Source organism: Canis lupus, chromosome X (genome assembly GCF_003254725.2).
Source record: "Canis lupus dingo isolate Sandy chromosome X, ASM325472v2, whole genome shotgun sequence".
Classification (NCBI taxonomy): Eukaryota; Metazoa; Chordata; class Mammalia; order Carnivora; family Canidae; genus Canis; species Canis lupus.
Genome location: NC_064281.1, coordinates 33068949 through 33084207, shown reverse-complemented (window position 1 = coordinate 33084207; position 15259 = coordinate 33068949). Strand labels below are relative to the sequence as shown.

Sequence of the window (15259 nt, the reverse complement as noted above, 5' to 3'; positions counted from 1 at the left end):
AAATTATGCAGGAAAAAAAGAAAGCTTTAAAATTACTGGTAAATTGTAGCTACCTTGTAGTTAACCCTACCCAACCTAAACGTCCAGCACATCCTTTAATATAGCTGTCCACCCTGGTACTGTGTTTTCCTCTCTTGCTTTCCCCTCTTGCATGCACTACCTCATGACCCTTTGCTTAACCTAAGTCAAGGCTTCACTTCTGGATCGCTTGTCCTTTGGGAAAATGCTATTAGGCCACATCCTTAGTGCTATTGGCCTGAGGATGCCACTTAAATCTGTTACTAAGGTGTGAAATATAAACATACTCTCTCCCTAGCCTGAACTCTCACATTTTGTATTTTTGCCAGAAGAAAGATGAGTTAATTAGGAGAGGTATTATTTTCAAACTTATCCATTAAAGGTTCCTTTGGATGCCCAGCTCACACTTAGCTAAACAGCAACTAGGAAGATGATCACAAGAAGCTAGTTACTATGTTGAAAAAATATTAAGGATGTGTGTCATATGAGGCAAATATGGCCGAGGTGAACTTTGTAAAAACATTCTTCAAGGGAGTAAATGACACTGATTACTTACTGCCTCACCTATTTTAGGGACCCTTATACATTTAGTGAAGTGTATACATGAAAAGCATAGGAAAAAAGTCCAATAAGAAGCCTGATCTCTTAATGACAAAAAATAAGCAGTATTCCACCCAAAATACGAAACTGCAAAAAAAAAAAAAAAACTCAGTATAGAATAAAGAATATAGCTAATATTTTCCACCTATACTTAGTATTACGTGATTTACTGTGTCTATCAAATCTATAGACAGGCTGTCTTATAATTTAGATTAATTGGACAGGAGCCAGATGAACTAAGTTCTGCCTCTGGTTTTCCCTCTGCTTTAAATAACCAGGAGCAAACCACTTAAACTGCCTCTGTCCCTTTATCTTCTTCCTGGAATGTAAGTAATTATACTTAACTCTTGTGAATATCAGTGAATTATACTTCTGAAGTGATTTTAAATCCCTGTGTTTTGGAAAATGAACATAATATATAGATATGCTTATGTTATAATGCTATAGTAGAAAGCTTTTTAACTTCTCTAAAGTTGAAAAGCATTCTTTTGAGACAGCTCAGAAAGCATATTTATTTTTTCCCCATTTTAACATTGTTGTAGATGCTAATAGAATTTTGGGAATCCTAGTCGCTGAAAATGTTAAAATAGATCAATGTGCATAAAAGCCTTGGTAATACAGTAACTTGATACGCATGATAGGTTATGCAGTATTTTATTTCTTTGCCTTTGGTATTTGAATTCATATTCTGTGTGTTCTTTGAGATGCTATAAATTCATGACTGCAATATCAAATCTCTGTGTTTTTTTTTTTAAAGAAAATCTTACCTCTTCTCTGCTTATCAATTTTGACACAGGATCATGAGTTTTCAGAAGATGAAGAACCAGAGGATATGGCTGAGGAACTTGATGAAGATCTGGAAAGCAAGAAGAATGTTCCAGCAGATGTGGCCAGTGACAACTCCCTTAAAAAGGTATTGACACCACTGGAAAGGTATGATGATATGTGCTTAAATCCTGAGATCCTGCCTAAGAGTAAGCATATGGATTCCATGGTCTCTGCAGGGGGCAGAATCCAACTTTCGTTGGGAGCAGAAATACTTCTCTGAATAGCTCGGTTCATGTGCTGTAGGAAAAGCTTTGGCAAATTTATGAATCAGAGTCACTTTGTTTCTAACACCCTTCCACACTTCTTGGTAGCATTCTGTCCCCTGCTTGAGTGGAAATCAACTGATATGGGCCAGTGTAATATACTGTTGAGAAATTAACCGAGAAACGATGAAATTACAAAGTCAGGAGCCCTATACTTGTGGCAGAAATGGGGTGTGTATGCATGCATATACACGTGTGTGTTTATACATATATGGACAAGTGAAAGCTATTCACAGCAGTGTTAGAGGTTGTGATTGGATCTCTGCAGATGTGGTGTAGAAGAGAGGAATTACAGGAGGAAAAGGAGGAGATATCACTGAGAAAGAGGTAGTCATCCTTAACATGGAGCTAGGAATGCCAAAAACATCTCTTCCAATTTGGCAGTTTTGTCGGAGAGTGACACTATTAGGAGACAGTTGGTAGGTTTGAAATCATTCATTTGCTAACACTGCTCTGAGTGAATTTCATAGGTGTGGAATTTAGTACCCCAAACTGAATGACACTATATTGATTCGTTTTCATTTTCAGTTTTTGTACCTTTTGCAGAGAGCACTGAGTTAATCATACCTTCTTATTGATGAATCACTCGCATCATTGGTCTGTGCAAGTCTCCTCTTTATTTAAATTGATTCCCTTATAGTTCTCCTTTTCCATAACATAGACACCACACCATTGACACTTGCTTGTCCTTTTATTTGAATGTGCACTTGTAAAATGTGTATTGCTTCATGTGCATGTATTTTTAATTTACAAAATGAGGTTGTGCTGTAAAAGGTCGTTTTCTTCCTTAATTCCTTTCTCAAGACTCCTTCCTCTCTCTGAGAAAAAAAATGTTCTAGCAGTTACTGTTTTCTTTCAGAGGGAGGGAAAGATTTATAAGGAATATTTAAGAGTTCCAGTTTGGGTGGTCCCTGAAATTCTTTAACACAAAATTCCTGAAACTCTGTTTTGACAGTGTAAAATGCTGAACTAATTCATATACCAACTAACATTCCTGAATCTTCTTTGAGTAGAATTCTTGAATCATACAGCTTTTTGGAATCACAAAATTTTAAGCTAGAAGGGACATTAGCGATCACTTGGCATCTGAGGAAAAGGCCCAGAAAAATTAAGCAGTAGTCACATGTTTATGTTGTTAGCTAGAGGCTGACTCCAGAACCCTTGCCTAAAACCTAAATGACGTTTTCTAGCCCATCACAATTATGTTTTTTATTATATTGTGTCTTTATCATTTATAGGACGAGACAACCAAACAAGAAAAACGAGCTATTTGTGAATACAATGAAAATCCAAAAGGTATGAACACATTTAACTTCAAAAATCCAGATAACCTTAACATGCACACATATATGCATGCATACATATGCACACATGTGCTGGAGTTGAGGCATTAGAGCTAACACATATGTATTTTCTTCTTTTTACTGTCGCATGAGCCTCATGACAAGATATGAAATACACGCCACAGGCATACTTGTTCTCACTAATCACCACCACAGTGTCTTCATATAAAATATTCACATTACAAAAAAAAAAATTTAAAATAAATAAATAAATAAAATAAAATAATAAAATAAAATAAAATAAAATAAAATAAAATATTCACATTACTCATGGCACTGCATTTTTTTCTTTTCAACCAGTAGTATTAAGTTGGGCTTTTGTCCCACATCTCAGTTTATATCTCTGTTGGGCACTGCCAGACTCTGTTGTTAAAGACCAGGCTGGCCTGGAGCCACAGCTGGCCATTCCATTATTTCCCACAGAGTTCAGACCTGAGTCTTTGATCTTATTGTGGACATTTAAGATAGCTCCTTTCCCAAGACTAACTGTTGGTGTAGAGAACAGGTGCCACAGAATAGAGAGGACTGTGATTACCCTTGAGACCTATATTTTCTATAGCCAGGTCATCTGGTTTTTGCTGTACAATCCCTATATTATGTTTCCACACCATCACATCAAAGTGTGCTTTTTTGCTGTATCCTCATTAAAAATAACCATTCAGAGTAGTGGATATCTCCTCTGAACTTAGGCAGAAGGAGTAAGTAGTTCCCTTAATACTTTTTTCCTTCTAACTTCTGCAGAGAGTAGTAAGTCTTAGAATATTTTAAACAAAATACTAAAATATTTATTGTCTTTAAGTATTCTTAGCATGTAGTCTAAAGTGTTAAAAAGAAATTAAGATTTTAAGTAGTTGATAATATAAAATTAAAAGAATGCATATGCTTCATGAGTATACGTCAAAGATTTCTATTCATTTATATAACATGTGGATCAATTTGGAACACCAAAAAGTAACATGTCCATTTGAGTACAAATAATTTAATTATTACTAGGTTAATTTAAAAAGATAACATTTTATGGAAGTCTTTCCTAATACTCACTGTTACCTTTGTATTTGGGCGCTGGTCATGCAAACATCTACAACACTGGTCAGGTCATTCTGGGCTTTTTTGCCTCAACGTTCCAAGAAATATGCAGTGTAGATCTTATCCACTTCTCTAGTGGTATGCTCTCTTTAGTATTACCCCATAATTCTAGGTTGATAGAGTTGCACTGAGGGCATCGGGACTTTTCTTTTTCACATTAATTAGAAAAAATATTTCTGAATGTATCCTATTGTAGGAAACATGCATTATCATGCAAAGAGCAGTTCTTCAGAAGTCCTGAATGATAGTGAATCAACACCAAATAAAGATGTGAAAAAATCAAAGAAGGTAAGTGAAATTTATATTTCATTTTAGTGTTAAGACCAAATATTGAATGCTCCTTTTTACTTTTTATACAGTGATCCACATAACTTATCTCCTTTTTTTTATTTTTTTTTAACTTATATCCTTAATATGAGCTTTTATGGCTGCAAAACATGTAAAGAATTTCAAGAGATGTTTCACGTTTTAACATAGCTATTTACTGGACTTTAGATGGAGTCAGGTTGCCCTGCCAGAATTTAATAGCATGTTCCTTTCAATAATTCCATTCATGCTGATTCAACTTACAGGAAAAAATACACAAAAGAACTTTCTTGCTTAACTTCTAAGAGTATCATCATGACAAGAGTCTAGAAGAAAGTAAGGCAAAACCAAGAAATAGGATGAACGCAAAACTAAAGGTGTTTGTACTTAGGAAACATGACCACATGCTACTTCAGCCTCTCCTGCTGGATACCTGTTTCGGAGTTATTAACAGTCTAGTAGATAAGTTTCTTCTTGGAAGTTACTCTTTCCACTTGCAGGAGAACTTTCTGTAATCATGAGAGCACATTTCCAGGTAGATGTGTTAGAAGGAAATGTGGAAGAAAAGATCAATGAAAGGCCTTGTTAATTCTTGTTCAGCCTTCAGGTTTCAGCTTAAAGTAGTCATTTACACATAGAGGCCTCTTGTGACCAGCTGCACTTAGATCAATTATGTCCCCTTACTGTTCTGTCACATAACACCCTTTACTAATCCTTCTTTGTATTTATCATAATTGACAATTGCATAGTGAAAGGTATATTTATTTGCTTTATGACTCTCTCCAACCACTGGCCTTCAGCTCTATGGTACAGAAACTATTTTCTGTTTTACTTTCCAGGGAATCCTTAGCATGTAGCACAGTCCCTGGTACATACAGTACATGGTAAATGCTCAGTACATATTTTTGGTCGACAATGAACTATAAAACATGAGGTAAGAAAGAGGACAGGATGAAGGTAAAACCAGGAGCAGACCTTAGAGTAGTAAACAGCCTGTCTTTTGCCACTCTGAAATTCCTTTCAGAATTACTTAAGAAATTTCAAGTGAAAATTTTGGCATAGGTCCCCCCATTGTTATCTTTTACTAAAAATTACTTTGTGAGTATTCTTATCCTTATAAAAATTGCCTTATGTTTAGATTATCATACCCAAGAGATAGCTGTGATCTGGTTCAAAGGATCCTTCAGAATTACTCTTCTTCTTAGAATTATGTGTGTCATCAAGTGTTAGGAACAGATTCTCTGTCTAGTAGAGAAGAACATTTAACAGATACTCTCCTATACTTCATAGCAATCCTGTGAAGACTTTTTTCCAATTATAAGAGCTCAGGAAAAGACTTTGAAAAAGAAAATCAAATATGAGAGACAGAGATGAAAAGTAGAGGAGTCAGGAGACCAAAGAACCTAAGAGGAAAAATGAAGCAGCAGAGGAAAATATGCAAAACACACCTCAGACCGAATGAAAACGTACTAGAACACCCTGATGGAGTTTTAGGACTTTTTCAGGCTGTCTAGTGTTCAGCATGGCATTTCCCAAAGACAAGAGGATTTGGATACACAGGACTAGAAGAGAGGGCTGAGCTGGGGGAGAAACGCCATGCGAGAGGCAGAGTGGCCTGCTCCTAAGTGCTGGCACCAGTAGGCGAGACAAAGGTGAGGTCAGGCCAGGATGCCAGGCTACAGCAGACTGTGGGTGCCAGACTGAAGAATTCAATCTTGAACTTAGATTCTGCTTAAATTCTCATTTATACCTAGTGGAAAAATATACTTCAGTAAATAAATGCACATGTCCTCAGTTAAAGAAAATAAACAAAAAGTATTGAAAATCATATTTTAAAATCCAAGCAGTAATAAATATATTTCCTACTTAAAGAATATACCATTATTCTGCATATTTTAAAAAGGAAATAGATGATTTAGGTGAGATTTTTTTTCAGTCATTACCACATGACCTTTTTTAATCTACAGTGTGTCCAACCTATTTATACCATCCAAGCCAAACAAATTAAACTGCTGTTAAAGCTGGGAAAGTAAATAATGCATTAACTCATATCAAAGGAAACATATGTTTGAGATTTTGCATTCCCATCCCCCTACCCCCTGGGTATTTAGACAGACACCGCAAAGATAAGGAAAAGAAAAAATTGTACTCTTGGCATCTACAAAACAATTCACCACTGAATTTTGTTTCCGTGATTTTAAATGTTTCGGATAGACAGGTTAGAACCTATGGCTTTAACTGGCAGCAGAAATCTTTTGGTAGGTGATTGTTATATCTAGAAATGATCAAATACTACTTTTCTAGACTGTAGCCACTGCTGATTATTTGCATCCACAGCTAGCCACTAAGACAAATGAGTTATTGGCTTAGCTTCCACCTAAGGTAGCTAATGGAAAGAAGCAGTAAACTTTCAGCTATTAAAAATAATTTCTCTACATTATAGAATTAGTTTATTCATGTATTTACTTAGCATATACTAATTGGTTATCTCTTAATGTGTCAGGCACAAGGCCAGAGGCTGCAGATACAGAGGGTAAAGATCCAGTGCCTCCCCTCAGAAACTAGCTGCAGCATGACAGACTCCCTGGATAGTTCCCCATGCCAGTTTACAGTCAATAGATTTCTTTGCACTCTCACTACCATAAATAAAAGTTGCTGAGATGAGAATTTCTCCACCAAAAAAGTATGCTTGTGAATTCTTGCCTTTCTTAGTTATTACCTTTTCTCTGATGGCATGCTCTGTTGACGGTTGCAAGCTACAAACAAGCACACTCACCTCTACTACACAGTTAGCTTTATTCTCTATTGTGAGGAGGAAAATTGGAGTTAGATTATACATATGATCTCCCGTCATTGTCTGTTTTTCCCAAGCTTAAAACCTGAGACAGTCTCTCTCAGGCTACCCAATAATGACTCCTCTGCTTTTTGAAAAAGAGTTTTATTGAGGCGTAATTGACATGTACTAAACAACACATATTTAAAGTATATAATTTGATTACTTCTGACATATGCATACACCTATGAAGCCATAATCAGAAGAGAGTGAACAGTGTCATTATTGGCAGAGGGTCCTTTGTGCCTCTTTGTGACCCCTGTCTATGCCCCCTGCCATCCTCAGCAAACCCCTGATCTTCCTTTGATCATCATACATTATTTGTGTGATGCAAGTTCTAGATTTGTATATAAATGAAATCCTACACTCTTTTGTTTTGCTTCCTTTGTTCAGCATAATTGTTTTGAAATCCATCCACCTGCATGTCAATAGTTTCATTCCTTTCTGTTGCTGAGTAGTATTCCAAGTTAATTTTTTATATGGTGAGGGTATGAACTGAAGTTCATTCTTTTTTTTTTTCATATGTACATCTGATCATTCTAGCACCATATGTTGAAGAAAGACTTTTTCTACTGAATTGTCTTCACAGAAATCAGTTAACTTTTCCATGTGTGGGCATATTTCTGTAATATGTATTCTGTTTCTTTAATCTGCTTATCTTGCGCCAGTCCCACACTGTGCTGATTACTATAGCTTCATAATAAGTCTTGAAATCAGGAAGTGTTAGTCCTTCAACTTTGTTATTTTTCAAACTTGTCTTGGCTATTCTAGGCCCTTTGCATTTCTATATGAACTTTTATTTTTTTTTTATTTTTTTTTTATATGAACTTTTAGAATCAGTTTGTCAATTCCTGAAAAAATGCCTGCTGAAATTTTGATTGAGATTCCTTGGAGCCTACAGATGAATTTATGAAGAATTAACATCTTAATATTAAGTCTCCCAACTCATGAAGATACTTCTCCATTTATGGATGTCTTAAATTTCTCTTAGTAATGTTTTGTAGTTTTTAGTGTACAGGTCTTACACAGATTTTGTCAGATATATTTTATATCTTCTGTTTTTTATTCCCTAATCAACTGGTTAGAAGTTTATCAACTTTATTGATCTTTTCAGAGAGCTAGTTTTTGGTTTCATCAAGTGTTTCTGTATTGTTTTATATTTTATGTGTACTCTAACCTTTATAATTTCCTGTCTTCTACTTTCTTTTGGGTTAATTTACGCTTCTTTCTCTACTTTCTTAACATGGAAGTTGAGGTCACTGATTTGAAACTTTTCCTATTTCTTAATATGGTCTTTTTGTGCCAGAAATTTCCCCTGAAGTACTTCATAGGTTGTGTTTTCATTTTCATTCAGTTCAAAATATTTTCTGATTTCTTCTTTGACTTATGGGCTATTTAATTTCAACGTATTTGGGCATTTTCCATAGAGGTTTCTGATATAATTTCTAATTTAATTATATTGTGATTGGAGAACATACTTAGTATGACTTGAGTCCTTTTAAATTTATCAAAACCTGTTTATGGTCCCAAATCAGGTCTTTCTTGGTTAGTGTCTCATGTGCACTTGAGAAGGTTGAGAAGCATGCTGTTGTTAGGTGGAGTGTCCTATCAATGTCAGTTGCATTGAATTGGTTGATAGTATTGCTTATGTATTTTCTATCCTTCCTGATTTCCTGTCTACTTATAATATCTATTATTGAGAGAGGGGTATTAAAATCCCTAAACACACAAAAAAAATAAAATAAAATAAAATCCCTAAACACAGTTGTGGATTTATCTATTTCTCTTTGTACTTCTATTAGTTTTTATTTCTCCTTGTACTTCTATTAGTTTTTGTTTCATGTGTTTTAAAGCTGATATTAGGTTATGTAACATGTAGGATTGTTATATTCTCTTAATTAATTGATTCCTTTATCATGAAATGACTTCTTTACCCCTGATAATATTTGCTCTGGTCCACTTGGTCAGATATTATATAGCCACCCTTGTTTTCTTTTGATTAGAGCTATCCTGTTATATCTTTTTCCATCCTTTTACTTTTAACTCATTTGTGATTTTATATTTGAAGTGCATTTGATTTAGGCAACATACAGATGGATTTTGCTTTTTTAATCTAATCTGAAAATCCCTGCTATTTAATTAGAGCATTTAACTCTTCTATTTCTTTGATATGCTTACATTGAATCTGATCATTAATGCAGTTACATTTAAATCTATCATATTACTATTTGTATTCTTATCTCTAAAAAAATGCTAACGATTGATTATCTGTTGCTAATAGAGCTGTACTAGCTTTCCTTTGGTTAGCACTCATCTGATACATCTTTTTTCATTCTTTTACTTTGTGTTTTAAATGAGTCTCTTGTAAATGGCCTACAAGCTGGATTTTATCTTTAAAATTTTTAATATACATACCTAAAATTGAAACCTAGTTAATGTTTGTCTTTTCCCTAAATAATACTAAGATCTTAGAAGAGTTTTCTCTCCTCTCACCCCTCTTTTCCCATTTTACATGTTATTGCATCCAGTATTTTAACTTTTTAGCCTCACCAGTCAAATGTTACCATTATTTTATACCATTTTCCTACTCACCATTCCATTTTACATCTCCCGTGTCCTTCCTGGGATCCATTTTCTTCTCCCTGAAGAAATCCTTTGGAAGTTCCTGTCATAGATTTCATTTTGTAGTTAATAACTTTTTCAGTTTCTGTTCACTTACAAATGAATTCATACGGCCGGTTGACAATTATTTTCTCTTGATATCTTCTCCCATTGTTCCTGTTAAGAAATTTGCTTTGGTATAATTACTTTTAACTTTGTATCTAATGTCCTTTCTCCCTGGCTGGGTTTTTACATTGCTTATCTTTGATGTACTTAAGTTCACTCTGAAATGCCTAGGTGGGAATTTATTTTGCTTTAACTTTCTTCTAATTCATTATGACTCTTGAATCTCAGAATTCAAGTCATTTATCAGTTTAAGAAAATTATCATCCATTATATATCTGAATATTTCCTCCTCTTTGGAATTCTGATACAGAACTTTTCATTCTGAGGCACCTGGGTGGCTCAGTCGGTTAAACATCTTCTGCATTCGGCTTGGATCATGAGCCCAGGACCCTGGGATTCTAGTCCTGCATCAGGCTCCCTACTCAATGGGGAGTGTGCCCCTCCCTCTCCACCTGCCTCTCCCCTAGGTCATGCTCTCCCTTTCTCTCTCTCAAATAAATAAATAAAATCTTTTTTTAAAAAACAAAACTTTTCATTCTGTTATCCATCTCTTTTAATGTTACCTTTCCATTGTCCACATCTAAGTAATATTTCAAGGAATTTCAGAGCTTTCGTATTTCAGAGCTCTTTGATGCCATAGTTTCTTTACAGCTGAGACTAATCTTCAACCTACCTATTGTGTCTTTATTTCAGTGATTATATTTTTCACATTTTGAAATGTGAAATTCTATTTTGATTCTTTTTCAAATCAATCATTATTTAATTTTTTAATAATAAATTTATTTTTTATTGGTGTTCAATTTGCCAACATACAGAATAACACCCAGTGCTCATCCCGTCAAGTGCCCCCCTCAGTGCCCATCACCCATTCACCCCCACCCCCCACCCTCCTCCCCTTCCACCACCCCTAGTTCGTTTCCCAGAGTTAGGAGTCTCTATGTTCTGTCTCCCTTTCTGATATTTCCCACACATTTCTTCTCCCTTAAACTAGTATCTTGTTTTTTATCATGACCCTTTAAACAATTTGAGCATATTTATTTTATATTGTATATTTAGTTATTCCAATGTCAGACTTAAGAACCTAAATCTGTTTGTTGCTCTGGTTGACTTTCTAGTACTATCTTGTTTCCTTATGTGTTCTGAAATTCAGATTGAGTTCATGTTCAACTGGGATTTTTTGCGGAACCCCTTTTTGGCTTCCATTAAGGTAAATCTATCCATAGAGAATTTGTTTTAGTTTCTGTTAGCTCCCCTGGGTGTTAGCATTGCAGGACCACTTTCAGTTAATTTCCCAATTAGGGGTGTCCCACGTACACTAATAAGTAAATGGGAACCCCAACCTCTCATTAGGAAAATACGGTTCTCCTTCACTCAAGCCTAGACCAGGAGAGCCATGTTATTTTGTTAGCTCCCAGTGTTATAGGTGGACTTACATTAAAGGCGTAGTTCTAAGAGGGTCCCAGATCTCAGTTCCAGTTTTCCACATTTTGTGAGATCAGATATTCATCACAAAATGAGTCTAAGTTGTGAGATCAGTAAATTCCATCTCATTGCTCTCTCTTCATTTTTTGGCCCATAGGGATCTCCCTTCATTTTGTTTTCTGTGAAACTTACACATTATAAAATTATGTTTTCTGTACTTATTCAGCATTTCTTGGTATTTTGTAGTAGCCAAATTTTTTGAGATATGGATTTCTCTATGATAGCAGAAACAAAACAGAAGTTTCCCCATTTTAGTCCTCAGACCCTTTTTCCAGACTCTGACTTCTCGGTTTGCAACTTTTCACTTCAGTCCCTGCATTCTTTAAGACTAAAGGCCAGCTCTATTCGCATCATCTTGATTTCCAAAGGAGCCAAGTCCTCACCCATTTTTTGTTTTTGGCATCTTGTCAAAACTGACATATGGATTGTCACTCTTCAGGAATCCAATTTTCTCTCTGGCTACATCCTCAAAGGGCTAAAATCCAATGGGACTTTTCCATCATCATCCTCCTGGATTTCTCCTATATGTGCCCTGTTGGGCACTCCCTTCTTGATACAGTTCCCCCTTGAATGCTGAGGTGCCTCTCTTTCCTGGTCTTGTTTCTACAGAGTTCTCTCCCCAGTGCCAGCTCCTCTTCCTCTGCCTACATCTCCCCCTTGGCTCTTCCTCAGTCTCTTCTGCTCTCCTTTCCACTTGCCTGCAGTCCCTGGGTTATGGCATATACCTTCTTCTTTCTGGATGTTTCCTGTCTACTCATAGCCCTGGCCTCCTGAGCAGCAGAGCCATATATCCACCTGCCTATTCAGACTCTTGGGGCTCTCAAAGTCATCACTGGGCAGCACTAACATTTTGCCAGTTCTGATCTACAGGAATGGGAGGTATGTTCACTTCCAGAATATCCTAGTTTTCATCTTTTTTTCTCTTAACAACACAACAAAGTACAATGCTGAATTTGCTCTTTAAAGAAAAAAATATATTACCAAGGCACTGATAGTGTTGAAAATTAAACCCTGAAAGGGCTTGTTTCAGGGAGGAATCATGGTTGTCAGTGGTAAAAGAGGAGGCTGATGGAGATGGAGAAACATACCTTTGTACACATGGTGCCCCGTAAAGATGTGATGAAATAATGTTAAGACTAGTTGAGAATTATACCCCCTAAGTACTATTAAGTGACTATTCACTTACTAAAATGAATTCTTTGTGTGTGTGGGTTTTTTTCTAGATTTTCCTCTTTAAAAGGATGTCATTGATGAGTCAGAAAAGTATGCAGAGTAATAATGAGCCACTCCCAGAGATAAAACCAATAGGAGATCAAATAGCTTTTAAAGGCAATAAGAAAGATGCCAACCAGAACCACATGGGGCAAAACCATCAGGATACTTCACCCCCAGATATGGAGAGAAGATCAAAATCTTGTACAATACTATAAATATATATTTATGTTTCCGTGGTCACCAAGCACATTGTATTTTATACTTGAAAAACATTTTGACTTCTGAAAGAAAGTTCCTGATAACAAACTTTTAAAGATATAATAATATGTTTTATTTGATTTGAATATTATGACCAGTCTTGGTATTTATTTATGCTAATATTTTTGACGAGCAATTTCAAAATAAGTGTATCTCAAACTCTCCTTCAAGTGTTGTGGCCTTAACTGTTCAGTGTTGGAATAAAAAATATATTTTTATATGTGAAGTTTAAATTAAGACATTCATAGTTTTTACCAAACAACTTCTTTATAATTTCATAAGGCAATATTTGTAATCTCATGACACTGTAACAGTTTTTAATGTAATTGCAATTTTTAAAAACTGAGTCAAAATTGTTTTTAATGAACATATTTTAATAAACTATATCTGGTCGGTTCCACTGTTTAAGTGTGTGAGTATGAATGAAATTTGAGATACTTGGAATTCTTTATCAGTTGACAGAATGGGGGCCAAAAAACATCTGTTTATTTTTAAAATTTTGAGAGATGCAAACTTCATTTACCTCTGAGGAAAGAAAATATCAGGGCCACTGTGTAAACAGAATGTCTTCATGGAGAAACTGTTGAAATTTCTTTGCCTCCCACTCTTTTCTTTAGGGAGACAGTGTGGCACAGAAACATGGCAGATTCTGTGGTATGATCTGGAGTGTTTCACCTGCCACAGCTCACCACCATAGCACAACCAAACATGGCCAGGCTTGCTCACTCCAGCTGCCTCTAGCATTGACCGTGATAACCAATGTTGGCTCCATCACACAATGCTCTGCCACAGGGAATAAGTAGGGTAAAGCTGTTGAGTCTACTCCAATAGAAACATTGCTTTCCTGTGCTCACAGGTGGAGCAGACCACCTTCATTTTCATCATTCTAGCTCCTGACTAAAACATCCTCTTCAATCACAGTGACCATTTGAGGAAAAGAAACTCCATTCTTGTGTTTCACACAAAAGGGTATTAGTCTAGAGTAGATGTGATCTTGAAATCTTGCAAAATAGTCTTCTGTGTAAATATTATATTGAGGGGGATTCTAATTTTGCTATTACCACTATAGTATTAGTACAGTATTGCAACAGTACTTGACGGAAATGTAAGCTATAGGAATCAAGTGGAAATAAAGCTCACGTAGTTCTAAGTACCACATGCCAGTTGTAGTAGGCAGAATTCAAAGATGGTCTCCACGGTTCCTGTCAACCAGTATGCTTGCCCTGACTACTCCTTTCCCCTCGAGTGTGGGTGGGAGCAGTGAGTACAATGGAATACCATTCTATTGCTTAGGTTACCTTATATGGAAAAGGTGAAAGTTTCTGCAGAGGTAATTAAAATTCCTAATAAGTTAACATGAAGCAAAAGGGAAATAATCCCAGATGGGTCTGATCTAATCACATGAGCCCTTTCAGAGAGGCTCTAGAGGTCAGAAATGGAAGAACTCAGAGCAATGCAAAGTAGTGGAGATGCTCTGCTGTTGGCTTTGAAGAAGCAAACCGCTTTATTACAGAGAGGGCCACATGCCAGGGAATGGTGGGAAGCCTCTAGAATATGAAGGCCTCCGTCCTACAACTGCAGGGCACTGAATTCTGCAAATAACCAGGGAGACTGGAAGAGGAACCTGATCCTCAGATTGTAGCCCGGGCTAACACCTTGACTGCAGCCTTGTTAGGCCCCAAGCAGAGGATGCAGCTCAGCACTGCCCATACTTCTGACCTGTGAAAATTATGAGATAATAAATATATGTAGTTTTAATTTACTATGTTTACAGAAATTGATTATGCAGCAGTAGAAACTAACAGCACTTGTATTCTGGTGAAAGACCTTTATATATCATGGCTTCCTCCAGCAGAGTCAGCAAGAGAGTTCATGGAGACTGCTAGCAAGACAGAGGTCACAGTCTTAGGTAACAATCATAGAAGTAGTATTTTGTCACCTTTGACACATTCTTTTGGTTAGAAGCAAGTCACAGGTTCTACTCATACTCAGGATGAGGGTGTGAAGACCAGGAGGCAAAAATCATGGGGGCCATCTTAGAGCCTACCCACCATACCAGTCGTTTAGCCAAACGAGCCAGGTTACAGACTGAAGAAAGGATTAAGTCGAAGCACTTGGAAGAGGTGGACATGAGACAAACTGACAGGGTACCCTGCTTTCTCAGAGGTCTCAAAGCAGTTTAGACTTTAATAAGGTAGTTGGTTGGTAGAGAATCAACACAGAGTCAATTTTAGTGGTATGAGTAAATACTTAAAAAAACAAAAACAAAAACAAAAACACCATAAAAGCACCATACCAAT

The 15259-nt window shown here is 36.2% G+C and overlaps 1 protein-coding gene across 10 annotated transcripts in view; it reads left to right on the top strand.

Annotated features, from left to right (window-relative positions):
* Positions 1–15259, top strand: part of RPGR (retinitis pigmentosa GTPase regulator) — a 77170-nt gene that overhangs the window by 37836 nt on the left and 24075 nt on the right. For 2 of the 10 annotated variants that reach the window (XM_025439955.3, XM_035712250.2), the window contains 4 exons: positions 1415–1531; positions 2948–3005; positions 4335–4426; positions 12710–13367. In XM_025439955.3, coding sequence (XP_025295740.1) covers positions 1415–1531; positions 2948–3005; positions 4335–4426; positions 12710–12916 — 474 coding nt within the window. In that variant the 3' untranslated portion in view covers positions 12917–13367. Of the gene's footprint in view, positions 1–1414; positions 1532–2947; positions 3006–4334; positions 4427–4710; positions 4765–5283; positions 5343–6947; positions 7121–8111; positions 9042–12709; positions 13368–14811; positions 14869–15259 lie in introns of those variants that run through there. The other 8 variants (XM_025439965.3, XM_025439986.3, XM_025440006.3 and 5 more) reach the window with 7 other exon arrangements.